We start from the raw sequence: 27213 nt of genomic DNA on the forward strand, positions 1-27213 counted from the left end.
TAGAAAAATGTCACGACGTATTTGAATGCTTAGCGGAGTGTCGAGCTAGATTTTTTCACTTAAAGAATATTGATAAGTATTCGTAAGTGAGACAATCATAATTTATTGACAAAGTCGTTGGCTCAAATGATAGTTGTTGGCTCAAATGATACGAAGGATTTCTCATCTTTTTCTATGGTCTTGGGTCCGACCCTAACCGAGCATTGCCGGAGCTGGATTCTAGAACCCCTCACACCGATTTTATAAAGAAGTAGACTAGTCGAGGTGCGCAAAATTCAACCTATGACCACTAAACCAAAACCCCCCTCTCCCCTCCCCCATAAACAAATTCAATATTATGAGTTGAGAAAGCATTACTATGGGGGCTTTGACCAAAAAAAACAAGCATTACTATGGGGGCATGAGGAGACCGCCAAATTCTCTGACAAAAGGGTGTCAGCAGCAAGCTTTTTGCTTAGCAATTGACAGTTGTTATCCAGTATCTGGTATTTTTGCTGATATAAAAACATTGACTTGTCCTCTTACGTTTTTTCTCTGGAAATTGCCAGACCCAATAGAAATAGAAAGCCTGCAGACATGGAAAGGACAGCAAAAATTGCAACATTTGTGAATTTTCGGGTTTGCCCCGGTGACCACCCTTCCTATTTAGGAAAGATGAGACACGGAATCGAATTCCCCATCTTCTCGAGGGCTAAGGATGATAACGTTTAGTTTTAAATATCTCATGCTCGACAAAGAGACATGACAAAAGTCTAAGAATGAGTTGAGAGTTAGAGTAGAACAGACAAAAAAAAATTACAATATTTATCTTTTGGACCATCCATCATCCCTATCCTATTCCTGCCAAAAACATTTCTGGCAATGGCACGACTTCAACACGCTTCTTCATTATCCCACTGTTACAACCACAATCAATGTTGGTTCATTTTTTCCAAAATTGGATCGTAATTTATGGGTAGAATTAATAAAATGTTGTAACTTTTTCTAAATTTTAATTTCGAAGGCAAATTCTTCAGCAAAATCGATCTTTTCAGAACGATCTGAAGAGGAGAAATCGAGACAAGATAGAAGTGGACTTCGAGTAGCATAAGAGCACGTATAACATCATTTCGGATTTCGGGTGAGATATTTAACCGAACCTTATTAATTCATTTCTACGTTGGGCATATTAGTGGATAAAATTATCTCGATAAGAATCAAATCGGCACACGTGTCGACACTAAACAAATCTAATTTGGACCTGATCATATAACTTGTTGTATTCTTTTAGTTTCACGAAATGAAGTTAACAAATCTAATACCAAATGAACCGAATTAGTCAAAATAAGTAAAAGCGAGTCCAAGCTAATGATCACGATCTCTGCTTAACAAAAGAATTTGGTCGTATCTTCCGGTTCGTCCGGAGACACGTCACGTTCTGTTTCAGCTTGCTCTGCTTCTGTCTCTGCCTGTGCTCCTGCTCTGCTTCACGCTCCTGCTCGCATGAAGCCGAGCAGCTTATATACTGCTCCCCTCGCTCGCTCGCTTCCCGCAGCACCAGCACCAGCCCCACCGAAAGAGGAAGAATGGAGCTTTCTCGCTCGACAGCAACACCCATTGCGGCTCTCGTCCTGTTCTGGTCGCTCGCGTCCTGTTTCGCGGCGAACGTGACGTACGACCACCGGTCGCTCATCGTCGACGGGCAGAGGAAGCTCTTCATCTCCGCTGCGATTCATTATCCTCGCAGTGTTCCTGGGGTGAGCGATGAATCGACTTTTCTGGGTTCTGAAACCGCCAATAATTAAAGAAAACCAAGAAAGAAAGTGAAATGGCGGTCGAAAGAGCTACTTTTTTCTGCAATGCTCGTTCTTTGATTGTTTGGTGAATGAAATGTTGTGTTTTTTTAATGACCCAGCTGCTTGTCTTCCGCGAAAATGAAGCTCATGTAATGGCTTGTTTCATGGGTTGCTTATGTGCGCGTGTGTTCATGTTTCTTGATTTTGTAATTTCTGGTTTCATCGTTTTTTTCTATATGTCAGCATGCGGGTTGATGTTTTTTTGGTTAAATCCATGGTCTGTCATCTGTTGGCACTGCTGTGTTGGTGATATGTGCGAGTCTTAATTGAGATTGTGCTCAAGTGCATAATCTGGAATGTGTTTAGATGTGGCCCGGGCTGGTTCACACAGCCAAAGAAGGTGGAGCCAATACGATCGAATCGTATGTGTTTTGGAATGGTCATGAACCTTCTCAAGGCGAAGTGAGTGCTGCTGCTACTCCTTCTCATTTTCGTTAAGAAGCTGTGACGTGTTTCTATCCTTTGTTCGGCATAGCGATTTTTGTAATTAATGCCTCCATTTGTTTTGGGAGAGTGTAGTATTACTTCGGGGATAGATACGATCTTGTCAAGTTCGTGAAGATAATCCAGAATGCAGGGATGTATATGATTCTCCGAATTGGCCCCTTTGTCGCAGCTGAATGGAGCTTTGGGTATGTTCTTAACCGATAATAGGATCATCAGAATGTCATAGAAACAAGCTACTGAGTATGAAATTACATTACATTATGATATACTTACTTCTAAAGAATGTGATGATTGCTTTGGAGTGGTTATATGCTACTGTTTGATACAGAGGGGTGCCGGTCTGGCTCCATTACGTCCCAGGGACAGTCTTCCGCACTGATAACGCGCCCTTTAAGGTATGTTAATACGAATATCAACAAATCCGGTTTGGAGGAACTTGAAAAAATGTTCTATGCCAATAAATGAATCTTAATTAAGAATTCACATATCTGACGTGGGTCCGACATAATGTTTCGTGATGTCGCTGTTTGTTTTTTTCAGTATCACATGCAGAAATTTGTGACGTTGATAGTGAATCTGATGAAGAAGGAAAACCTTTTTGCTTCACAAGGAGGTCCTATCATCTTAGCCCAGGCAGGTTATTTTCATACGAGTATAATGATAGTGACAAGAGTTTCAAAGTTTTGATGGTTGTAGTACGTTTATTTGTGAGTTTTTTTTTTTAGATTTTCGCATTGCGCTTCTTCTTATCTTCATAAGTCTGATCAGCCTCTAAATAGTGGGTGAAACATGTATCTCTCACTGCAGGTAGAAAATGAATATGGGTACAACGAACCATATTATGGCGAGGGGGCGAAGCCATATGTTATGTGGTCTGCTAACATGGCAGTCTCTCAAAATACGGGTGTTCCTTGGGTTATGTGCCAGCAGCCAGATGCTCCTGAATATATTGTAAGAGTTTCATCATAATTTACCTCTTCCACAGTGCATCATGGGTAGATATTTGTGCACTGCAGCATTTGTGTGCAGTAAAATGCTAACTATATATTTTGCTTTTGATGAGGATACTTCTGACATCTGCTCTCTGATGTTTTCTGATTTTGAGGGGTTGCATTATTGAGACTGAATAGTACTAGAAGTAGCGTTATTCCCTGTTTTTGGCATGGTGAACCAAAGACTTATTTTATCGCCATTCATCTTTAACTGGAGTTTCTCGTGCTCTGCAGATAGATACTTGCAATGCCTTCTATTGTGATCAATATGTTCCCAATTCTCCAAAGAAGCCCAAAATTTGGACTGAAAATTGGCCTGGATGGTAATGTCTTTTTTCAGGATGCTTAAGTTGATTCCTATTCTTTCTGATAGCACTTCCTCTGCGTTTTGGAGAATTTTGATGGCATGACACTTAACTTCTCTTTAAGTTCTTCCATTCTTTCTGAATGAACACATACTTTACCATTTCCATTAGGTTTGGTTCCTTTTAACTATCCCTGCCTTTCTTTGGTTTGTCTGCCTTACTTGAATCATGATAGAACCTGCATCTAATATTTGACTGAGTATGTGGAATGAAGAGAGTTAAACTTGCACAACGCTTTTAGTAATTCTCAAAAGTATTTGAAATGTATTGTTTGCAGAAGCTGGTTGTCTCTGTGGACCTTCATGAAGAATTGTGTACTGTGCTACATTATTGGTTTGGTTAAATTCTGATTTGGTGGCAGATTCACTATGGCATCTGTTGTATTACGGCCACAAATTGCATACACCTGGTGAATTAGGCCCAGTGCATGTGATCCTTAGTATCATGTGGGTCCATCTGTTATAGTACAGATTTGATTTGTAATATTACCTTCTCCGGAGAGTTCCTTCTGTCTGGTTCAATAATCTTTAAAGTATCTTAAGGATTTATTTTTTGTGGGACTGTCTTAATTATTTAGGATGTTCCTGGGTAAAGTCATTGCCGCTGTTTTTGTTTACGAAAGGCAGGTGAACACGATTTAGTCAGGAAACTTTGAATTCTTTCATTTGTTTTTCTCAAAACTGTACTTAAGTATTGTTGTTAGCGAGAGAGCATTGTGAAGACAAGTCTTCTCTTGGGTTAAAATATTCCACTCTGCTTGCATATCGGGACCCTAATGGCCTTATACACAGATAGTCCATATAGTATTGCTGTTGCTGTGCAACATCTGTGCCGTGTTGTAGTTGTGCTGCAGAGAATTGTAGCTTTGGGGAATCGAGAACTTTTGGACTTAAGTTAGCATTTCAAGCAACAATGGACTAATGAGTTGCTTGATTGATTTTCATAGGTGAAAGATCTTTAATTGTTGGGACTAGTTTAAATACTTAAGAAACAAGCCCACATAACTTTATTGTCTCATGACACATTGTAGATGTCTCATAGAAAGACCAGGATATCAGCCTTTTTAGATGGTAACTTGTTGATAGAGTTAAATCTATTTGTTAAATATGCACCGAGCATGCAGCTAAAATAATACAGGCGGTTCCTTTTGAATCATGTGATCCTGATAAATTATGATGACCCTCCTTTTTCAGGTTTAAGACTTTTGGGGGGAGAGATCCACACCGGCCCCCAGAAGACATTGCATTTTCAGTTGCGCGGTTCTTCCAGAAAGGCGGGTGTGTACAAAACTATTACATGGTAAATTCGCTTCTTTTAGAATCGTACCCTTTTCTATGCACTAGCCAATCGACCTGTCCATTAACTGTACCTGTATATAATTTCCTACGTTAAAGGAATTGGAACATTTGATGTGAGGGTTGCAATTGATAACTTTTCTGCAAAGAAGTATCTTCCTTAGTAGAAGTATGATACTATTTCTTTTATCTCTAGATCCTGTTTTATAATACTGGTTTTAGTTTTCCAGAAGAAAGAAAATAATCTCTCGCCCTTTTACTGGTTAATAAAGTAGGTGGATATGCTACTAGTTGAGTTTTCTATCATTTGCGGAACTTTGTGGATATTCTTCTTTTATATGAAGGAGGTCACCCATCATTAATGAAGATCGCTAATGATGGAAGTCAAGTTTACGGTATGAATTGATGTATAGATAGATTTGGATGTGTATCTCATCCTCTATTTAGTGCTTGATTGGTAATTAACCTTGTATATGACTCATCCTTTCATATACTAATTACCTATGTTATGCTCTGTCTTGCCTAGTATCACGGAGGAACAAATTTTGGTCGTACTAATGGCGGGCCATTCATCACCACAAGTTATGACTATGAGGCACCAATTGATGAATATGGTAAGCATAGTTTGTTTGCATGTACATGCGCATGTTTAAAATTGATAATTATGAGTGCTTTTAAAGTTCGACTATATTTTGGCTACTAATTTGACTGCTTGCTTTCAGGTTTACCAAGGTTCCCGAAGTGGGGACATCTAAAGGAGCTTCACAAATCCATAATGTTATGTGAGCAAGCGCTGTTGAACAGTGAGCCAACTACTCTGTCATTAGGTCCCAATGCCGAGGTGATCGATTCTTTCTTTCTGTGGTTTGTTTTTCACTTCTCAACGCTATGACTTCTGTTCTGATGCTAACTGGGACCTTTATCAAATATTAACATCAACATAGCATCACCTTTTTACTTAATTACCTATTTACTTCATCGTCTGCAGAACATCATTGCCGTATTTTCTTTGGAACTTGTCACATGAAATCGGATCATACTAAGTTACCATGAGGAGTTATATTGGAAATCATGTTCGTTTGTGCAAGTTGATAGGGTACTTTGGAATATTTTTCCAGTTAAAAGCTTATTAAAATTAGAACATCTCTTGATAGTTGACGGTTGAGAAAAAGTGGCACACTAAGTAGTTGCAATGATGCATATTCTGATTTTTACTGTTTATATTCCTTTATGATATATTTTACGGTTTTTATGTGTTGCAACTTTTGAGACAAATCAACCTTTTTTTCCCAATCCCGATTAACCTTATTGAATTGTCATTTTCTGACCAAAATTTGCATAGGCCGATGTCTACACTTCTTCAGGATTTTGTGTTGCCTTTCTGGCAAACATCGCTGACAAAGAAGACAAGACAGTACAATTCCGAAACATGTCTTATCATCTGCCTGCATGGTCAGTCAGCATTCTTCCTGACTGCAAGAATGTAGTATTTAACTCAGCAAAGGTAACACTTTGAACTCCTATGACTTTTTATAATAAGCATTTTTCTTGTTGTGATGCATCGCATTCTTAAACAAAAGCTTGGGTTTGGACCCATATTTTTTCCCTTTGGTGTGCATGCCTTCGGTTTTCTTACGAGTCCTCTCTAGAATCACCTCAGTGTTAACAGCATAACCTGAACAGGTTCGCTCCCAGAGCTCCGTGGTCGATATGGTACCAGAATCTTTGATACCATCTGCCTCATCATTGGATAAGGATCTGAAAGCTCTTAAATGGGAAATATTCACCGAGAAACCTGGACTATGGGGAAAAGAAGACCTTAGTCTGAACGGTTTTGTGGATCACCTCAACACCACAAAGTATACAACAGACTACCTTTGGTATACGACAAGGTTGTTCTTTATCTCTGTAGATTTCATTTACCCAAATATAGTGGCCCTTTCTGATGCAGAGAAGAGGATCACTAGTAGAAAGTCACTGGCATATTTGTTAATAAATTATCCTACCCAAAATATACATATGGTTACCATGTCCCAGATTGAAGTGGAACTATATAAAAAGCAAAGATAATGTTCGACCTTCACAGTTGAGGAGGTCAATTATTTCTGCATATATCTGTATAATATTTTCGGTGTTTCTATTCCTCTTTTCTCCCTTTCTAATTCTTCTGCACTTTCTTCATACTTTTTATCAGCAATTGGCCTCTTTTTGGATTCTTCACTTTCTTCGTAGTTAGATTAGCTTCCTAGCGAATGTGCCCTTGTATACATCTTGATGATGAACGGATCTTGATTGAGCAACTTCTGATGAATGCTTTTGCTTTGCATATTCTAGTATAAATGTCGCGGAAAATGAGGATTGCCTTAAGGGAGGAAGCCGACCTTTCCTTCTGGTTGAATCAAAGGGTCATGGTCTCCATGCTTTTGTGAATCAGAAACTTCAAGGTTAGCGTTGTGTCTCCTCTGAGATTTCTTCCTAGAGGGAACTTCTTCCACTTGTCCTTCAACTTGTGGCCTAGCATTTGCTTTCAATTATGCCTCCATTTCATTCATGTCTTTATCAGCCATGTGTGGTGCAAACTGATCTTCGCTTGAGAGTTCATGAGTGTGGATTTTTCATCATGTGATGTCTTTTTCCTTCCATGGCCTGCTTTTAGTGGCATATTGTTTTTAAGGGCGAGCTCTTGTCATGTTATATGTTGGAGGAAGATCTTTCATTCAGTCATCTGCTCATAATGCGCAGCTGCACTTCAAACTTTGGTGTTTGATTATTGCACTGTCAATATTCAGGTAGTGGTTATGGAAATGGGTCGAACGTACCTTTCAACTTCTCTGCTCCCATATCTCTCAAGGCTGGAAAGAATGATATCACTATTTTGAGCTTGACAGTCGGAATTCAAGTGAGTCCCATGTTCATGCTCCTGGTCCAAGGTTTATGAAGAATAACTTCCTTTTGGCCCCTAGTCATTAAATTTTTTGTTTAGCAAAAGAATGGCCAACTTTACTAAAGTAGTGGAGTGCAGTTTAAAAGGGTCCTCGGAAGAGAGTCTGACGATGATCAAAGCCGTTTTTCAGATAAAGATAAAAAGTTAGCAAGAGCTTTCTTTTTCTTATATGCCATTTGGCTCATAAGGTCCTTCCTTCTTTGTGCCCTTTATTAATTGCTCAGTATCCTTAGGTTGTTTCTTTTGGATGATTTCAGAATGCAGGGCCTCATTATGAATGGATGCCAGCTGGATTGACTAATGTGAAGATCAAGGGATTGAACAAGGGGTTATTGGACATATCTGGATATACATGGACCTACAAGGTATTATCCTCCTCCTCCTTCTGTAATTCATCTTTCTTGTTTTTGAAATTGTGATATTTCGTTCAAGAGAAACATCATATCATGTGACGCTTAAACATTAGCGTGGTTACAAATGCCATCTCTGCTTGCAGCGTAGAGCAGCTATTCTGTTGGGAATGAAGTTACTGTAACCTATGAGAGGGGCTGAGACAGAACCTACTAATAACTTAAATGATTAACACAAGAAACTATCCACAAAAAGAATATTAATATAGGCAGTGCTCTATTAAAAAGTGTTTGGTCGTCTTAAAAGTTAAAGACCTGTTCTTTGCTCCGTTGTCAGATTGGATTGGAGGGAGAACAGTTGGGGGCGCCATTTGGTATGAAAAGCGTAAACTGGGTTTCGACAACAGAACCACCGAAGAACCAGCCACTCACGTGGTACAAGGTAAAGAGTGCTTGGACAATGCCCGCTGCATTCATTGGAATTGTTTTCATTGGTTCAAAGAGTGCACTATTAGTTAAATGTGCCATCTTTCAAAATTTAATTTTATATATTGCAGGCTATTGTGGACCCTCCAACTGGTAATGAACCTGTTGGGCTGGATATGATCCATATGGGTAAAGGACTAGCATGGTTAAACGGACAGCCTATAGGAATTTACTGGCCTAGGTTAGTCTCCTTTGAGAACCCCTGTGTCAAGGGGTGCGACTACAGAGGCAGCTTCAAGCCAGACAAATGCGTTACTGGATGTGGAGAGCCTAGCCAGAGATGGTACAAAACTCATACTCTAAAAATTAGAACACAAAGTGATACTGCAACTGCCCAGTCTTCTTCCAAAGATTATTTGGAATGATGTTCTCTATGACAATTTAGATGATGCCTAGTGGATCAACTTTCTCAAACTTGATGATATATACAGTGGAAATTTGTCTCTTGTCATGTTATATCTATTGTTTGTTCTGCTATGTGGAACAGGTACCACGTCCCACGATCCTGGTTCAAGCCATCTGGAAACGTTCTTGTTATCTTGGAGGAGGTAGGAGGCGATCCAACGAAAGTCACCTTCTCAAAGCGGAAAATGTCAACTGTTTGCAGCTCGATTGCAGAAGATTACCCATCCATCGACTTAGAATCTTGGAAGCCAGATATAGATGATGACAGCAGTCAAGATAAAGCACCCAGAGCTCACTTGAAATGCCCCGATTCTACCCAAATATCTGCTGTTAATTTTGCAAGCTTTGGGAATCCGGCGGGATCTTGTGGATCTTACAGCTTGGGGGACTGCCACGATCCCTCGTCCAAATCCGTGGTTGAAAAGGTGAGTCTAGCGCTATTGGCTTCTAATAATGATCAACATTATCTAAACTCAACGTGTTACTGATTTGACGTCATCTGCCTATGAGCCGAGGGCAAAGCTCAGACTTTTTTATCCTGAAAGTGAATCACATTCTACAACACCAGTGATAATACCTTAAACATCTACTTGACTCGTTGCTTTTTCGCCTATACCGCCTCTGGACGCACAGTCCTCTTGATTGTTGCAGAAGGTCTTTGCCATGTTCTAGTTATCTAATTTCGTATTCAGGCTTGTAGCTTCTATAGAAGTTCATGTCTTAAGAGTAGAAATGATTTATTTGCATAGCATTGTAACCTCTCTGACACACTTCGTCGCCGCAGGCCTGCCTAAACAGAAATGAATGTACTATAGAGCTAACCGAAGGGGACTTCAGTAAGGACCCGTGTCCTGGTTCGACGAAGAAACTAGCCGTGGAAGCAGTCTGCATGTGATATTGAACTAGCAGAGAGCAGATCAGAAGCCGGAGGTTCCATTCCATGATATCTTTTCTACTCTCTATTTCGCGAAAGCAGCTACTCGGCTTATAATTTGTGAGATTTAGGTTCTTTTCCATTTTCCAGCAAAAGCTGTGCAGAGGACATGTTAGTTTGCGATATCAATCGGCTTTACTATGTCAGAAGGCATCAAACAGTGCTCTCTGAAATTTACCCACGGTGCATATTTATGAATAATTGCAAGATCTGCGACATGGATAACCGTGCATCATATGAAAATGCTGTCGGATCTTCGAATCAAGGCGTCTCATATACCAATTGCGAGCGGGAGGCTTCATTCTCCCCTTGAGATGCAACCATTTTAGCAGTATTATCATGGGATACGCTGCTGGTTTTATCTTCAATCATCCCTTCCGTTGTCCTAGAATGAATCTAACTCATGCAAATCTTGCATGCCAAGTCTCTCATTGACTGCTTTGCTTTCACTTTATTCCCTCGTTGCCCGTTTTGCTAGCAGAAAAATTCATAATTTGGTAGCGAAAAATCTGGCGAGGGACCGAAACAAAAAGGAGAATGTTAAAGAGTGCCTCCGACATAAAATATGCTTTGGAGATATTGACAGCTTCCTGTTTAATCAATACATGGTTCTCTTGTGGCTGAGCATTGAAGGGATGCCAAAAAGATGAATCATGTCGGGTCGGATTCCGGCATGTCCGGTGCCCTGGAAAAATGAGATATTAAAAAAAAAGGGGTTATAACGCGTTATCGGTAAGTTTAGGAACTTTATGATAATTTTTGGAGATTTGTAAACTTCATTTGGCTTGTACTTGTTTATAGAGAAAGTTACAATCTCCATTGTAGAATCTCAAGCGCAAATTTAGGGTAAATGACATAAATGATCTCTGAACTTTAGTTAAATGTACAATATTGTATTTGAACTTTAAATTTATTTAACGTGATCCTTGAACTGTAACCCAATATGCAATGCACCCCCAAACTTTTAATATATTCAGTGTGGTCTCCTAACTTTTGGTACATATTCAATTTAGTTCCTAAATTGTTTGGAAATGTTCAATGTTGTCATTCTATTAAATCAAGTTTAAGGACAACGTTGAATATTTCATACAGTTCAAAGACCAAATTAAATATGTACTAAAAGTTAGGGGACCGCATTAAATAAATCAAAAGTTTATGGACGATATTATATATTATGCTCAAGTTCAGGGACCATATTGATCGAATTTAAAGTTCGGGAACCACATTATATATTGGGCTAAAACATAAGGACGGTTTGTGTCATTATCTCGAAAATTTAAGTATATAATGTATTTATATCTCGAAATTTCCCTTTTGTTTATTAAGATCTCGCGACATTCTCACTCTCTTGCTTGGTCCTTAAAATTTATCGAATACTTGGTAGCTTTACCATTTGTTTATTTACTTTTGACAAAAAGTTAATTATCTTATTTCGCGCTTAAGGCATACATATCAAAGATTAATTCTCTTGTTCCACGTGATTTAGAAAACCTCGATATGTACTAATTTTTCTCTATTTACACCGGTGCAAAATATCCTTTTACAAACATGTCATAGCGAGATACATGGATTTTTTTTTTCTGAAAATTGCTCTATTAATCTATTGGGTTAATATCATGGAAAAAGATCGAATTGGTACATCCGTGATAAATTTACTCCAAATTAATTTTTTGACAATAAAAACCCCAAACTGATACACCTGTGACAAATTTATCCAAAATTAATTTCTTAACTGCCAAAAACCCCAAACCGGTACATTTGTGATAAATTTACCTTCCATTAAATTGGATTAATACTATGAAATGTAGGGGTGAGCAGTTCCCGGTTCGGTCTGATCCAACTCAAGAACTGATAACCAGATCAGGAGGACCGATTCCCAGTTTTTAGGACTAGAGATCAGATCGGCTTGTCTTGGGACCGTGGACGAGACCTATCACGCCCCGTATCCTACGGACACGTAACATCCCGCCGCGATCGTTGAGAATGCGACTCCCAGGATTCATCGCCGACCCGTTACCATAGAATAAGAGAATATACGCGGAAGCCAAACGAACACTCCATTCAACAAACATTCAAACGGGATAATAGAGAGAGATAATTTAAATAAACCAACAAACCATTTTATAAACTTAACGTCACATACAGCGATAACATATACAAGCCTTTCTAAAGGCCATAAACTCAGATCACGCATACTCAAAAAGGGATAGGGTGGGCAATCTGTTCCACTATTCTATTCAAAAGAGGAGCTCCAAAAAGATAGGGATTTCTAACCCTATCAAAAACCTCCACAGCATCCTAGCGGTGCTCCTGGCGAAGTCGGGTCAGATGCCTTGCTATAAGAACTAGGCGGCAAAGGCTCCGGTTCAGGGTCTGACTCCTCGGACCACGCCTGGGGTTCCATAACCATCGGTTCAGACTGAGGATTAACAACAGCTCCATCAGGGGGATCAATCTCTATAAGATCCCACTCTCCTAAACCATCGTCAGGGGGAATATCAAATCTCCAGAGAGGACCAAAAGTCTGAGCTCTATTCCTCAGAAACCATGCCATATACTTGTGAGCTGTCAAGTACTGCTCACCATCATCGATCCAAACTGTACTCTCCTACTTCTGATATTCCCTATTCTCACCAGCTGGGTACTCAGTCACCCAATGCTCAATTTCCATTGGTACCCCGAAACTTAGCGGAGGCTCAGTCATAATCAAGGTCGAGGGACTGAAATGTTTAACAACGGGGAATGAGATAAAATCTCAATAAGTAAATTGCCTAAGCCTCGAGTAGGGCAATACGTACCTTCGGCATCATAATCATGCAATTCTAACCAATAGGGTAAGTTCCTATCAAACGAACAATGGTACTGCATACTATGCAAAGTCTCGAATTGCATCACAACCATGGCATACTATCAATATGCATAACAGCAATAATAATAATCCAGACATACTCAATCATTCACACGAGTCTCAATTATAAGATGAAATCACTTCGGCCCGTCCCATACCGTGCCTCACGATTTTATCCCATAATCAAGCGCAAAGCATGCCATATACACATAACACTCGAAGTTATCCAGAGTATTAACGACCCACTATAGGTCACACCGAACTCCCGCCGGTCTTCCGGCATAGCCAGGCATCACCCCACTACTTTGGGTGTGGCAACGTCCGGGATTGAACCCCCCCTGACAAGTCGGGTACCGGACGGCATTCCATTTAGGAGCATTGATCCGGCCTCTACCGCGATCGGCAATGTCTGGGATGGAACCCTCCCGACAAGTCGGATACCAGACAGCATCCGAACTTTCGCCAGGCATCGTCTAGAACTCGTCTTAGACGGAACTCATTATGGCCATACACGTAAACAATCACGCATTGCCAATTTTAATCTTCCTTAATTAGCCAATGCAAGTGTTTATGACGTGCAATTTACTACGAATAAATATGCCATGAATCACACTCGTTTTCGTATCAAACATCAATATATGATCACGATATGCCATGTTAAGCCAACAATAGCCATAATTAACCACACGATCCACTTTTAAAATCCTACGATTATTCATCAAGTGCAAGATCAACCATGAAACATCAATTTCAACCATACGATCTTTGTTCTAGGCCACGAAATCATCATTCCAATCACACGATCAAGCCATAGTCAACTACTCAGCCATGATTAAATAAATTAACCATACGATTAAACAATTTAACCATGCGATCGGCATTAAACAACTAATCCACCACACGATCATCATTAAACATTTAATCAGCAAATAATCGACTAATTAGCCATGCGATGGTCAATCAAAGTCACACGATCAACTTCAAATCTCTAATAAGCCATATGATCAAATTTTATCACATCCTAATTTAATTTAAACCGTACGATCAAAATTAGCACATAATCATATTAATTAAGCCCTAAAATTAACATTAATCAATCTAGAATCAATGAGGGCCATATGATCAATGTCCAAATCATCCAATTCAGGCATTACCACATGATTATTGCAACCACAAGACTAACCCACGAATTTAATTAAAACAACCAATAAACAATCATAATTAGCCAAATTAAGCACAATTAGCAACATTAAACATATGCTCAAGCTCAGGTCACATAATCTACCTATCTTAACATTCAAATCAGCTATATAATCATCAAATCCAGCCACCAACAAATCATTAATTCAGCATCTACCATAACCCTTAAATTACCCTAACAACCCCTAAACACTATCCATTAGTAAGCTACTAACCTAATCAAGGTTTAGGGAGTTACTTACCACTAATTTAAGCTAAGAACTAAGCCAAAACCAGCAGCACCAATCCCGGCCAAGCCAAGAGCTCCGACGAACGGCGGCGGCCCAAATGGCGATCCGGCGAACGGCGGCTGCTCCGGGTGTGAACGGCGGCTTGTGGGTTGCTCACGGTGGTCCACGGTGGTCCAAGGTGGTGGCGTGAGGTGCTGGTAGGTGGTGGACGGTGGTGGTGGGTGTCTCGGCCAAGGGAGAGGCACTACAAAAAAACTGGATTTTTGCCACGAAAATTTGCGACGAAAAAATTTTCGTTGCAAATTTGCGACAAATTTTCCAACGAAAAGTAAAATTCGTTGGAAATTTCCAACAAAAAATTTTTCGTCGTAAAATTCGTTGGAAATTTCCAACGAACTATATTTCGTCGCAAAATTCGTTGGAAATTTCCAACGAAAAAATTTTCATTGGAAAATTAGTTGGAAATTTCCAACGAAACAAAATTCGTTGGAAAATTCGTTGTAAATTTCCAACGAATTTTCCAACGAATTACAAAAAACCCGGTACTGTTCGGCATTTTTTATATTCGTTGGAAAATTTGTAGGAAAATTCCAACGAATTTTCCAACGAATTTCAATTTTCCGGGCAATTATTTCAGTTTGTGCAATTTTCGTTGGAAAATTCGTTGGAAATTTCCAACGAATTTTCCAACGAATTTCAATTTTCGGGCAATTATTTCATTGTATACAATTTTCGTTGGAAAATTCGTTGGAAATTTCCAACGAAAAAAAATTCGTTGGAAATTTCCAACGAATTACAAAAAAACCGATACCGTTCGGCATTTTTAAAATTCGTTGGAAAATTCGTTGGAAATTTCCAACGAATTTTCCAACGAATTTCAATTTTTGGGCAATTATTTCATTGTATACAATTTTCGTTGGAAAATTCGTTGGAAATTTCCAACGAAAAAAAATTTGTTGGAAATTTCCAACGAATTACAAAAAAAACCGGTACCGTTCGGCATTTTTAAAATTCGTTGGAAAATTCGTTGGAAATTTCCAACGAATTTTCCAACGAATTTCAATTTTCCGGGCAATTATTTCAGTTTATACAATTTTCGTTGGAAAATTCGTTGGAAATTTCCAACGAATTTTCCAACGAATTTTAATTTTCCGGGCAATTATTTTAGTGTCTCTCTCTCGCTCGCTCCCTCTGCTCCGCCATGGCCGTCTCCTTCATCTCCTTCCCCCCCAAGCCTCCCTTCTCCGAGTCCCTCTCTCCCTCAACTCGGCTGAGTCCATTCGACGCTTGACTCGCTCCCTGTTTCCTCCTCTCTCTCTCTCGGTCTCTCCTTCGCCTTCCACCTTCTCCCCGCTGCCTCCCCCGCCGCCCCCCCTCCTCCTCCGACTCGGCTCCGGTGCCATGGACACCAAGATCGGCATCCAGGTCATCCGCGACGTCGGCTCCGTCCCCGAAGGCGTCGCTGCGGCCATCCAGGGCCAGGCCCCCGCGGCGGTCGGCGCTCCCGACGCCACCATGGGCCGCCCCGACGCCCGACGCTCGTCGCCGGCGAGGGCCGAGCTCGCCCAGATCCGGGCGAGCTCGAGCTCGTCGCCCGCCGAGGCCGAGCTCACCCGGATCCGGGCGAGCTCGAGCTCGCCGGCCATGGCGAGCTCGGCCTGCCGCCATGGCCGGCGAGGCCGCCACCCATCCCGCCTCACCGCCACCGTCCAACCGACCTGATCTCTCTCTTCCTTTCTCGGCCGCGTGAGCTGCTTGGAACCGCCGCTCGCCGGTCCGCGGGCCTCGCCGGCCATGGCGAGGGCCGAGCTCGCCATGGCCGGCGAGCTCGAGCTCGCCCAGATCTGGGTGAGCTCGGCCCTCGCCGGCGACGAGCTCGAGCTCGCCTAGATCTGGGCGAGCTCGGCCCTCGCCGTCGACGAGGCTGGCCCTCGCCGCCGGCGAGGGCCATTTTTCGGCCAAAAAAAATTTTTTTGAAATTGAAATTTTTCGACCAAAAAAAAAAAATTCGATGGAAAAAAACTTTCCACGATTTTTCGATCAAAAAAAAATTTGTAATTTCCAACGAAAAAAATTCGTTTCCAACGAATTTAGTCACGAGTTTTCCAACGAAATTTCCAACGAAAATATTTTCGTCGCAAATTTCCAACGAAAATTAAAATTTTTCGTCGGAAAATTTTCCAACGACCTATTACCAACGAATTTTTTTTCGTTGGAAAATTCGTTGGAAATTCGTTTTCCAACGAATTTTCCAGAATTTTTCGTTGGAAATTTCGTCGGAAAAAATCAGTTTTTTTGTAGTGAGGGAGAGAGAGAGCAAAAAAAAAGTGAGGAGAGAGAGAGTGAGCTGAACATATCTCTCAAATGGATGGCTTGGATGAGTCCTTGATGCCCAAGAAAAATCCAAAGGCTAGGAATGCATCTTGACAAAAGGCTTCTAGAAGGGCATTTTTGTAATGAATAAAAAAAAAGCAAGGGCAAATCTGTCCAAGAGAGGGAATTTCGGCCACTAGGGTAAAAAGACCATTATGTCCTTCCACTCAACAAATAAACTCTAGAACACACAGGGGTAAAATCGTTTTTTCCAATTTCCGAGCCAATTTTCACTTTTTCGAGAATTTCTGACCAAACCGATAATAAAGCGAGCTTAACGCGGCGTCGTCCAATATAATAATTTTGATATCCTTGAAAGTTCGATACCCAAGTTCGGATTTCAATTCGTGGCCAAAATCGATCAAACGCGTCTTTCGTGTATCTCAAACTAACGGGCGGCTTTTAGGGTTTACGCGTGTCGACCCGTGGTTGATTTGATATCAATCCACGTTTAAGTTTACTCGAGCCATGGTGACTTCGGTTGTCATGTAATTACGAGGGTCAATCACTAGTTCCGAATGACACAATCGTTAGAAATTGATTTTGGAATGTTCGGAATGCATACAACGATTAAACGGAATCACTCGTGACTCAATTGTATAACATTGTTAAATTGTTCCATAATCATTCTTGGATCAGCCTATAATAGCCCAAAATATCTCCTCGTCAATCTTTATGGTCGAAGTGTCGATCCAGGTTCGAGTTCTTGGGTCGTGCGTACCGAAATCCTAACTAGCCATTCCCTAACGGTTAATATTCTCAAGAATGGCCAATTCCGAGTGAGATATAACAGAAAGTGCATTGATGATAATATCATTTCATAAATCTCGAAAGTGGGTCGAAATTCAGAATGTCACAAGACCGGACAGAAGTTCGGCCCGGTCTGGTCCAGTTCCAAAGGGACCAATCACTTATTGGTAAAGGCAAGAAGGAATTGGGGAAATTAAATTAGACTTTCTATTTTTAAAAAAAAATTTAAAAAGTAAATAAATATATATATGAAAAAATTAGAAAAATATATATATTTATCAGTCCGGTCCGGTCGGTCCGGTCCGGTCTGGTTCACACCATAGAATTGGGAACCAGACCGCCAGGAAACCGGTTCCACTTTTAGGAACTGGGAATCGGATCGATATTCTCGAGAACCGATCGGTCCTGTCCGGTCCCGGTTTGGGTGATTCATCTTGCTCACCCTTAATAAAAATCACTGACTGGTACACCTATAAACCCAAACTAGTACACTCGTCAACTGGCATGTGTCATCTAACTCGGAAATTTAACGGTAAAATTTCACGGAAACTAAGGAAGGGTAAAATTGTCAAGGGTGTACCGGTTTGGAGGTTTTCGTGGTCAAAAAATTAAATTTGGGGTAAATTTGTCACGTGTGTACTAATTTAAGGATTTTCGTGATATTAAGCTAATTTATTAACGACTTTCTTTTCTATGTTCTTTTCACTTTTAATTACTGCAAAAAATAAAAATAAATAATTCGAAAGATATTTCAGTGTTAGCTAAGAAAGAGATAATGACACAAACAGTCCCTGAACTTTGATCTAATGTGCAATTTGGTCCTTGAACTTTTAATTTGTTCAATGTAGTCCCTGAACTTTAGCATAATGTTCAATGTGGTCCCTTAACTTTTAATTTATTCAATTTGATCCTTAAACTTTTGATACATGTTCAATTTAGTCCTTGAACTATATGAAAATATTTAATGTAGTCCCTAAACTTGAATTAATGAAAGGACTATATTGAATATTTTCATATAGTTCAGGGACTGGATTGAATATATATCAAAAGTTCAAGAATGACATTTAATAAATTAAAAGTTTATGAATCATATTATATATTGAGTTAAAGTTCATAAATTATATTAAATAAATTAAAAATTTAGGGATCAAATTACGTATTGCTTCAGGGATCGTTTGTATCGTTTTGCCCGCTAAGAAAATGCCGCTTCATTTGGCGCTGTCTCTGCAGCAAGAGATGATTCTTCTTCCTTCTTCTTCTTCCTTCTTCTTCTTCCGCCATTGCAGACTAACCACGCGACCTCCGAAGCTCGAACCCTTCCGGCGACCGAGCCCCCCGCCGCTCCCGGCGCAGCGCCGCAGGATGTCCTTCGTCTCGACCTCCGCTCCTCCCGCTCTCACTTCTCTCCACGGCCTATCCTTCTCCCCCCACCGCCGCCGTAGTAGCCCCGGGCGACCTTCGCTCCAGTCGCTCCTCGCGGTCTCGAACCCGAGGCCGAATTCCTCCGGTCCCCTCCTCTGCCGCGCCTCGAAGCCGCAGGGCAGCCCGGTGAAGAAGCGCCAGTCCTCCGGCGCCGGCAAGAGGAAGAAGAAGTCCGGCGACGCGAAGGATGTCGAGGTCGTCGATGATTTCGTTATCGGCGAGGACGATGGGGAGAGTTCGTCGGCGGCGGGGTATCATCCCACGCCGTTGCCGAAGCCGCCCGCCGGGTTCGTGGTGGATGATCAGGGCAGGGTCGTCATGGCTTCGGACAAGCGCCTGGTTGCGATTGTGAGTTGAGTCGGGTTCCTGTTTGTCTTCTCTGCTGTTTTGCGTGGTCGGTTGGTGATTCTCTTTGTCGGTTGTTGTGTTAATTTGGGATTCCGCGTTTGAACTCGTTCATGGTGTTTTTTTTTTCCCGGCTTCTGCAATACGCTTCTGTGCATTTTAGGTCTATTGTTGGGAGTCCAATGCCAAATTTGATCTGAGGGTTGCTTGATGACTGAAAGCTCAGTGGTGGGCAACATGGATGATTGTTTTAAGACAACTTTTCTTCATATCCGCAATGTGAGATGGATGTGTTCTTTGAAAGATAAGAATTTACCGAGAATACTATATATTAAGCTCCAATCTCAGTTCAAATCCACTCCTTGTATAGTTTTTTTCTTAGCTATCCAGTAGAACACGAAAAAATTGAGGTTGAGGGGATAAAGTGAAATAGGAATGTGAGGTAAGTAAATATGACTCATGGCTCTTTTGCATTATCTTTTCCATTAATTATCACACTAGATTGGCAGATCTTGATGCGTTACAGTTACATCTGTCGAACGCCTTACCTTGTAGATGATTTTTCCACAGGGGTCGGCACCCCCTTGGTACCATTTCAATGAAAATTTGCTGTTATTAATGAAATAGGAATATAAGGGAACTTTTAACTTATGTAGCGGACTACACAGTTCCTAAATTCGAAAAGTGATTGAAGGAGTAGTCCTTTTCGATGGCAGCGTTCTTTGAATTATTAGTATGCACAAGATTTTTCTCTGTGAATAATTTCACTATTAGATACTTTGAGTGTTGTATGCTGTGGTGCTGGTATGCTAGTTTCTTAGGATTATCATACCCTGGATTTGTATTTTAATGCGCTACCTGGCCACGATGACATCCACAATCTGTGTTTTGTGCTGTCATATCTGTACAAACTAAGGCACACTTTTGGCTTAGGTATATGACGATTCGCTCTGGTTATAGTGGATATATAACAAATGCACTTTCCTTTAAACATATTATTTCTCAGTCTTATGTCTCTCTTTTATAAAGATTTCTTTTCGTGATAAATTCAAGTTTTCATGACTTTTGAAGTGGTCATTGGCAGGTTGATCCTGCTAACAACTTTCCCTTGGAGTGTGTTATAAGGAGAATTTTCAGAAGTTCAAGCGGTGATGAATGTATGCTGCTTTGCCCTGCAGACACGTAAGCTATGGTTCCATTGCAACACTAGGCTATAAAGTATAGAGTTGTCCCCTCATTTACTATCTATAACATGGATTTGGTTTTTGAGCAGGCCCGTCCAGATATTGAAGAGCACCAATATTGATGGCTGGTCAGCTGTATGTGCTTTGTCTCTAATTTAAAGTTCTTTAGTATTGAAGTTATTCAGGTCTGTTTTTGTTGTTGACAAATCTCTTGATACTAGTGGTTTGGTGTCTTATTGATGTATATGGAATTTTTCTACTTTTACATTTTCTTTTGTTTGATTGGCGTGTTTCTTCCTCGTGTGAAGGCCTTTTTCCCATTGTTGATTCTCTCTAGCCTCTCTTACAATTTTCCCGTAGCATTTGAAATGTCAATATCCCATTGTTTTTCAACCTGAGATTTGCATGTTTCTTCCTTGTGTGAATGCCTTTTTCCCCTTGTTGATTCTCTCCAGCCTCTCTTACAACTTTCCCATAGCATTTGAAATGTCAATAGCTCATTGTTTTTCAACCTAAGATACTAGGAGGATGCATTATAGGGTTTTATGCATACGCACGGAGCTAAATGCATTTGCGATGTAGTTTTCTTATGGTTCACAATTCTTGAATGATTATGAGTTATTCTTTCCTTCAACTCAGTGGCTTCTGAGGAGATCTTGTTTCTTTCAATGAAATCTTAGATTATTTTTGTTAAGCAAAAAGGAGCAATAGCAAGATGACTGTTCTGAAAAATATAACTAAATTAGCTAAGATGTGACGGAGTAGGGAGGGAGAAGAACAGGATGTGTGAAAGGCTGGGTGAGAGTGGACTTGAGAAGCTCCATGTACTTCCAATCAGTTGTTAGTCTTTCTCTTGTAGCTATACTAAGAATGATGGCTAATGGTAGCTATGAAGTTCTTTATCGGGAAGATTCTCCTGTGTTGTAATGGGCATTGATTTCTAAAGCTACAAAAATGTCTTGAACTATTGTTGCTGTGGTATCCATATTTTGTTCGTTGAGATTCACTAAGTTTGTTTTATTAGGTAAGTGACGAAGAAGTTGAATCAATACTCCCTACTGCAGCTTTTGCTCTTGCAAAGATACACATGCACTTGGTATATAGCGGGTGAGTACTCTCTACTATAAGAACTTTATTTTTTACCCCTTCAAATGTATTTTTGCTGGATTAATTTGCTTGCATTGTTCCTAACAGATTCTGCTATACTGCTCGGGGAGGGTTTTGCTACTCGGAAGATGATATATTTGATTTCCGAACAGGTAATGACCTTCTTTTCTGAATTAAATGTTTATTCTGACTCTTGAAATACTTAATTTTACTGCATTTACATACTTGTGCCAATTATTGGTGTATGTGTATTCACATGTAGACTGGTATATTTAGCTCATATAATTGCTTGCAAGATAATGCTGATGCAAGTGCCTGCCTCCCCCGCAAACCTTGCAAGTCAATATGTTGCTTATGCATCACTGGCCCCTTTTGTCACACGTGATGGGCATACTGATATAGCAGGTGCGAAATGCATGCCTGTATATATGAGTCAAGACTTCAGTAGGGTCTGGCGTCTCACTTCATCATCGTCTCTCTCTTTCTCTATTGCTTCCTCTGAGTAAAAAGGTTATAATTCTGGAAGGTAAAATAAAAGCTGTTGGGGCTTTCCTCAGTTAATGCATTTGGCATCTCCTTCTGTGTATTATTGGATTTAGAAATGAATTCTTATGTTTGTGGGAGTTTTCTGATAGTAGATTACTTCTTAGAGAATCAACTCCATGCTGGAGAGTGGAGACTCATGTGTTGTGTCTTTAGACTACTGAGCATCCCTATATTTCTATGCATGCGGTTTCACTGCAAAGCTGATGATAAATTTTAAACATGACCGGTACTTTTGACCATCTTATTTAACTTGAGTTTTGGTTTAAATATGGCAGCGGCGAGCAATCTAATTTGAAACTCTGCTATCAAAATACCTTTCATAAATTCTTCAATTGTTTTTCCAAATCTAGAAAGAAGTCACTGATAATCGGCGCACTTAGTTCAGATTTAGAATGTTGGTTGGTTTAATTTGATCTATAAAATGATGAAATCTTGCTTCAGAATTATGACTGATGCTATATATACATCTTTCAGCTTCCTGATGTTAGAAAGTGCCACTAGAATTTTAATAATTATAACGGAAATATTTGCTTGTTTGATAATCAATTTTCTAAAAGCTTGCATTCTCATTTTCTGTTCAGATTATTTGAGTCATTGTTACCTTTGAAATTGTTATAAGTACTTCTCCTCTTCCCCTTTCCATGTGCAAGGAACCGCAAATACCATGTTTTTGTCAGTTGCTTTTTGTGATGTATTTACAAACATCAATTAACAAAACCTGAGGATTTGTCAGAACGACAATTGAAGCAAGATGCTTATTATCTTGCAGATGATGGTCAAGATGTTGATGGCTTACCCACTGAAGGAGTGGAAATTACATGCTTTCATATGGTAATGCAATGATCATTTCCCCAATAGAAATGATTTTCTCTTTCCTTTCACTTTGTTTCCATTCGTCCTATTTTACCTGTTGTGTTGGACAGTATGATCCTGCAGCACTAATCAATAGCGTTAGATAACGGTTTCCAAACATGATAGCTTCTGTATTGATAAGGTACTAGGCATTTTAGATGAAACTATTGATTTTAATTCTATTATGCTCTCTTTCTGTTGCTTTGTGGTTGTAGGATGGTGCACATTACATGATTTATACACCCTCTGATCCACTTCTTTTTGTTGCTGTGAAGGTAAGTTCCTGCTACTGAGGCCATAATGAAAAAAATTGTGCTCTCACCCAAATCAAGTGATTGATTTATTCCTCTACTCATGCTTTTCAATACACAAAAATGGTAGAAGAAAGAACATTGCCTGTTATGTTGAATGTTGTTAGATGCCCATTAGCTGAGTAGAAAAAATTGTGATTGCTAGAGTTAACCATGAACTCTCAAGCTGGATTTTGTCCTGCAGGATCACAATGGGCAGTTGCAGATTGCTGATGATGTAAGCAGTTCTTTTCCTGATTGCAATTTTGATTTTGAATAGAATTTTTTTTGTCACTAATTTTTTGTGTTTTGAGGGATGCATTGCCTATAGATTGCAGTGATGGCTTCTATGCTATTTTGTAGCAGTTTAAATTACCCCATAAAAAGTAATATTATCTTGAAATACAAGAAGTTTGTGAGTGCACAACTGAGTTGAAGTCGATAGATCGCCAGTTGATTGGTGCTTTCTGTTTTGAGTTGCTTTACTCATTTTCTGCTTTTGGACATCATTGAATTACCATAGACTGGGAATAAGATTTGATGACCAACTGATAGCTTGATGTTTGTTGTGGACAGATTTCTCATGTTTTTCCACATGCTGTTTTGTACCTGTTTCTGATTGAGCACAGAACAAACTTCTCTTTCAATATCAAATAGAATTGTTTGATTTTCTATTATGTAACATGTTTTAATTTATAAAACTGTTTAAAGGAAACATAGTTGTGCTCTGGCATAATAAGCTGTGCTTTGCAATTCTTTGGAAATTAGATACTAACCAGGATCTTGGAGGTGTTATAGTTTTTTAGGTGATACTTCACAATTGACATACTTACTGGGTTATTGAGTTGAAAATCATAGTGTAGCATGATGTCGTGTATATGCTGGAATATGTGCGAGTGGATTCTTGATTATGTTTATGCACTGATGACTGTGAGTTAATCCCGTACTGGAGAATTTAAGGACCTAGAATGCATTTAGCGTTGCGACTTATTCTCTCATGCCATCCTGACAACAACTATAGTATATGGTAATTAAGTCTGTTATCGAGCAATCTATTTTCTACTCTGTGGGTGGAAACTCAGTATGAATGCTAGTGTGCTTCTAGAGAGCCATGGTCCTACATGATCTAACGGCTCATGTGAAAGGCAAAAGCCAATTGAAAGGATCTTCTGATCAATCTAGAGATCATTCGATTCAATTATTTATGATTCTAATTTCCAACATGAAAATCCTAAGTGATGGACAAGTTCTGTGATGGGTCTACGACGCATATACTTCATAATACTGAATCCACATTAATATGCAAATATGTGGAATATTTTTGAAACAATTATTTGTTTTTTGAATTATTAGGATCTGTTGGAGGACCCTTGCATAATAAGTGCCATAGATGAAGAGACTGAGTTCAATGCCTTAGTGGTAAGGGTCATCTTTTGCTGATACCGGATGTACGCTAGTAAAGAAAATAATAACACGGCTGCTCTCTCTCTCTCTCTCTCTCTCTCTCTCTCTCAGGAGGAAGAAGCTGCCCTGCTTGAATCACTGATGGGAGAAAGATGACAAAGGAGCTTGGCTGACACAGAATATAGGGTGTTAGGTGGCTGTCTTGAAAGACCAGTCTGGCTAAAGAAGCAATGCCAAAGAAAGGCCTTAAACTTGTAGTGTTCTTTTGCCCTTATGCCCGTCTTATTGTAAATGGTAGAATCTCTCTGCGGTAAGGTGCAAAACTGCAAGTAGTCATTGTTTGCGTTAATGCTTTCTATTCCTCTTTATTGGCCCCTTTGACCAGTGGTTTCTCATGAAGAAAGCTTGCTTCACATCATTTGGCTTGGTCTGTCTACAAGAATTCAGGTCGATATAGAAGTTGAGGAGATGTCTGGTCTAGGAAAGATATGGACACTGTACATGATGGACGTGAATTTTGTAATCCATAAGGAATTTATCCATCAGTTTTTTTTTTCTTGTTTTTTGGATGTGTTGGAGATCCTGGTGCTGATGTATAGGTTGGGATGTGGAATACAACTTCTACCATCTTTCAATGTGAGATGGCTTGCTCGGATGATTGTTTTAAAGATGTTTGTTCTGGAGATTATTTGGCTAATACATTGAGGTATAGGTCTTTAGACACTCGTTAGTTCATCGCGAACTACGTAGCTTTCTTGCCTCATACTCATGCACTTCTTGTTGATGACAGGTTCTGGTTAGTGTTTTGTTTCAGATCTCTTATCGACAGTGAAGATAGCTGATCTCAAATTTTCAGTTGTATCAGAAGATTTTCTCTCTTAATTTGCAAGAAATTGGTAATGCTTGTTCATGTTCCTGGCGATGGTCCCAAACCTACCATGAGACGAGCGATCGGTCGTTCGGTCATGTAGCCTAATTTTCTCATGTGCAAATGCCAACCTCCGCATGCTTTCTCACCGTTGTGTGTGAGAATAAGATGTAACTCTGTGAAGCCAAGAATGCGACTGACTAGTTTAAATATTCGCCAACATTCTCGTTCTACTCATAGTACGAAACGGGAATCACAATTTTTTTGAGATTTAGATGATATGATCTTCTGGCATATCCTTGTTCTCTTTACGTTATACACCGTACATTTGCTATTTAGTATGCTGGAAGGACACTTGATGCCGAACGATAGAGAGTATTCGGTGCAAACATTGTTTCAGTGTGGGATTGTGATTTACATTTTAGGATGTGTTTGTTTTACCGGAAAGTTAATGATAAAGGAAAATATTTTTCATGAAAATTATTTTCAAGAAAAATAGTTAGTTTTCATTTATTTGATGATTTAGGAAAAGTGATTTCCTTTTTGTCGAGAGGGGAAGTCATCTTTCTTTATTCTAAGCTTGTTTTTAGTTCATGGAAAGCTCTTTTCGTAAATCAATTAGTTTTCCGTAATTCAAATACTAAAAAGTCGGATAAAAATTTCTCGGAAACAGTTTTTCTTCAATCAAACGGACCCTCAGAAAAGGGTCAAGCGATTTTAGCTGGAGCTCAGTACTTTTTCCATAAGTGAATATGACAATATGTCTCAAGAATAAATTTTCATTGGGTGAAAAAACATTTGTGCATCTTATCTTTTCAATCGAGATAAGGCTTTTGCTCACATGATATCCATAGTTCCAAATGGGGAATGCATCTACCCATTGGGACTACTTGTTAGATCTCGAGAAAATTTTAATGGCATTTTTTAGTGTGATTTCAGAATTAAAATACATTTCGGTGTGAAAAATCATTCTCATTTCAATTTCAATGATGTAGAAAAACTATAGTGCTTTTACTTTTCAATATTAGAGACCGGTTGAAAACTAGTGAAAAAAAATATTTAAATCACGTTTATTTTTATCCAAACTTCTACAAGAGTAAAAGTACAAATTACATTATGTGAACATTGTGAAGAATCTCAACCGAGATGAAAAAAAAAAAAGAGTTAGGAAGAAATTGGGTCAAGAAAACTTGAAAACTATATATCGTTACGTGTGTTCCCTGCATACAAAGAAAAGTGTATTTTTGTAGAAAGTACTCCCTAGAAAATCAAAAGACAAAATGACACAAATAATCCCTAAATTTTAGCTCGATGTACAATATGATTCCTGAACTTTTAATTTATTCAATATGGTCTCTAATCTTTGACTCAATATGCAATATGGTTTATATACTTTTAATTTGTTTAATGTGGTTACTTGATTTTGACTTAATGTACAATGTGGTTCATAAAACTTTTAATTTATTCAATATAGTCCCTAAAATTTTGGTACATGTTCAATATAATCCTTGAATTATATAAAAATATTCAATATTATCCATGAACTTGAATTAATGAAAATACAATATTAGACATTTTCGTATAGTTCATGGACTACATTAAATATGTATAAAAAAAATTTAAAGACCATATTGAACAAATTAAAAGTCCAGGAACTATATTGCGCATTAAGCATCACATTGAACAAAATAGCTTAGGAGCCATATCACACGTTGGGTAAAAGTTCAGCGACCATTTGCGT

At 39.4% G+C, this 27213-nt stretch overlaps 2 protein-coding genes across 2 annotated transcripts; both read left to right on the forward strand.

Moving 5' to 3' along the window:
* The first annotated feature begins 1392 nt into the window (after positions 1-1392).
* Positions 1393-10271, forward strand: LOC115665486 (beta-galactosidase 10). Its single transcript, XM_056303253.1, has 19 exons — positions 1393-1736; positions 2142-2237; positions 2355-2467; positions 2611-2677; positions 2823-2919; positions 3094-3233; positions 3509-3597; positions 4833-4938; positions 5461-5548; positions 5657-5775; positions 6277-6438; positions 6618-6826; positions 7269-7378; positions 7724-7833; positions 8136-8243; positions 8566-8670; positions 8786-8997; positions 9202-9544; positions 9904-10271. Exons 1-19 carry the CDS (start codon positions 1566-1568, stop codon positions 10012-10014), a joined length of 2556 nt encoding a protein of 851 aa, XP_056159228.1. The 5' UTR covers positions 1393-1565; the 3' UTR covers positions 10015-10271.
* Positions 10272-18713: 8442 nt separating this feature from the next.
* On the forward strand, positions 18714-25149 carry LOC130134975 (uncharacterized). The gene is made up of 10 exons (XM_056303096.1): positions 18714-19224; positions 20306-20403; positions 20495-20540; positions 21430-21512; positions 21600-21664; positions 22828-22889; positions 23126-23185; positions 23406-23438; positions 24554-24619; positions 24716-25149. The coding sequence occupies exons 1-10, from the start codon at positions 18817-18819 to the stop codon at positions 24758-24760; spliced, it is 966 nt and encodes a 321-aa protein (XP_056159071.1). The 5' UTR covers positions 18714-18816; the 3' UTR covers positions 24761-25149.
* Positions 25150-27213: the final 2064 nt, after the last annotated feature.

This window comes from Syzygium oleosum, unplaced genomic scaffold (genome assembly GCF_021117445.2).
Source record: "Syzygium oleosum isolate NSW1041296 unplaced genomic scaffold, Sole_v2.1 Sole_v2.26, whole genome shotgun sequence".
NCBI classification, from domain to species: domain Eukaryota; kingdom Viridiplantae; phylum Streptophyta; class Magnoliopsida; order Myrtales; family Myrtaceae; genus Syzygium; species Syzygium oleosum.

Coding starts and splice junctions, on each gene's coding strand:
- LOC115665486 (XM_056303253.1), top strand. CDS start 1,566: ATGGAGCTTTCTCGCTCGACAGCAACACCCATTGCGGCTCTCGTCCTG. Junction 2,238..2,354: donor ATGAACCTTCTCAAGGCGAA/GTGAGTGCTGCT, acceptor GGGAGAGTGTAG/TATTACTTCGGGGATAGATA. Junction 8,671..8,785: donor AGCCACTCACGTGGTACAAG/GTAAAGAGTGCT, acceptor TATATATTGCAG/GCTATTGTGGACCCTCCAAC.
- LOC130134975 (XM_056303096.1), top strand. CDS start 18,817: ATGTCCTTCGTCTCGACCTCCGCTCCTCCCGCTCTCACTTCTCTCCAC. Junction 21,665..22,827: donor TATATTTGATTTCCGAACAG/GTAATGACCTTC, acceptor ATTATCTTGCAG/ATGATGGTCAAGATGTTGAT. Junction 23,186..23,405: donor TTCTTTTTGTTGCTGTGAAG/GTAAGTTCCTGC, acceptor TTTGTCCTGCAG/GATCACAATGGGCAGTTGCA.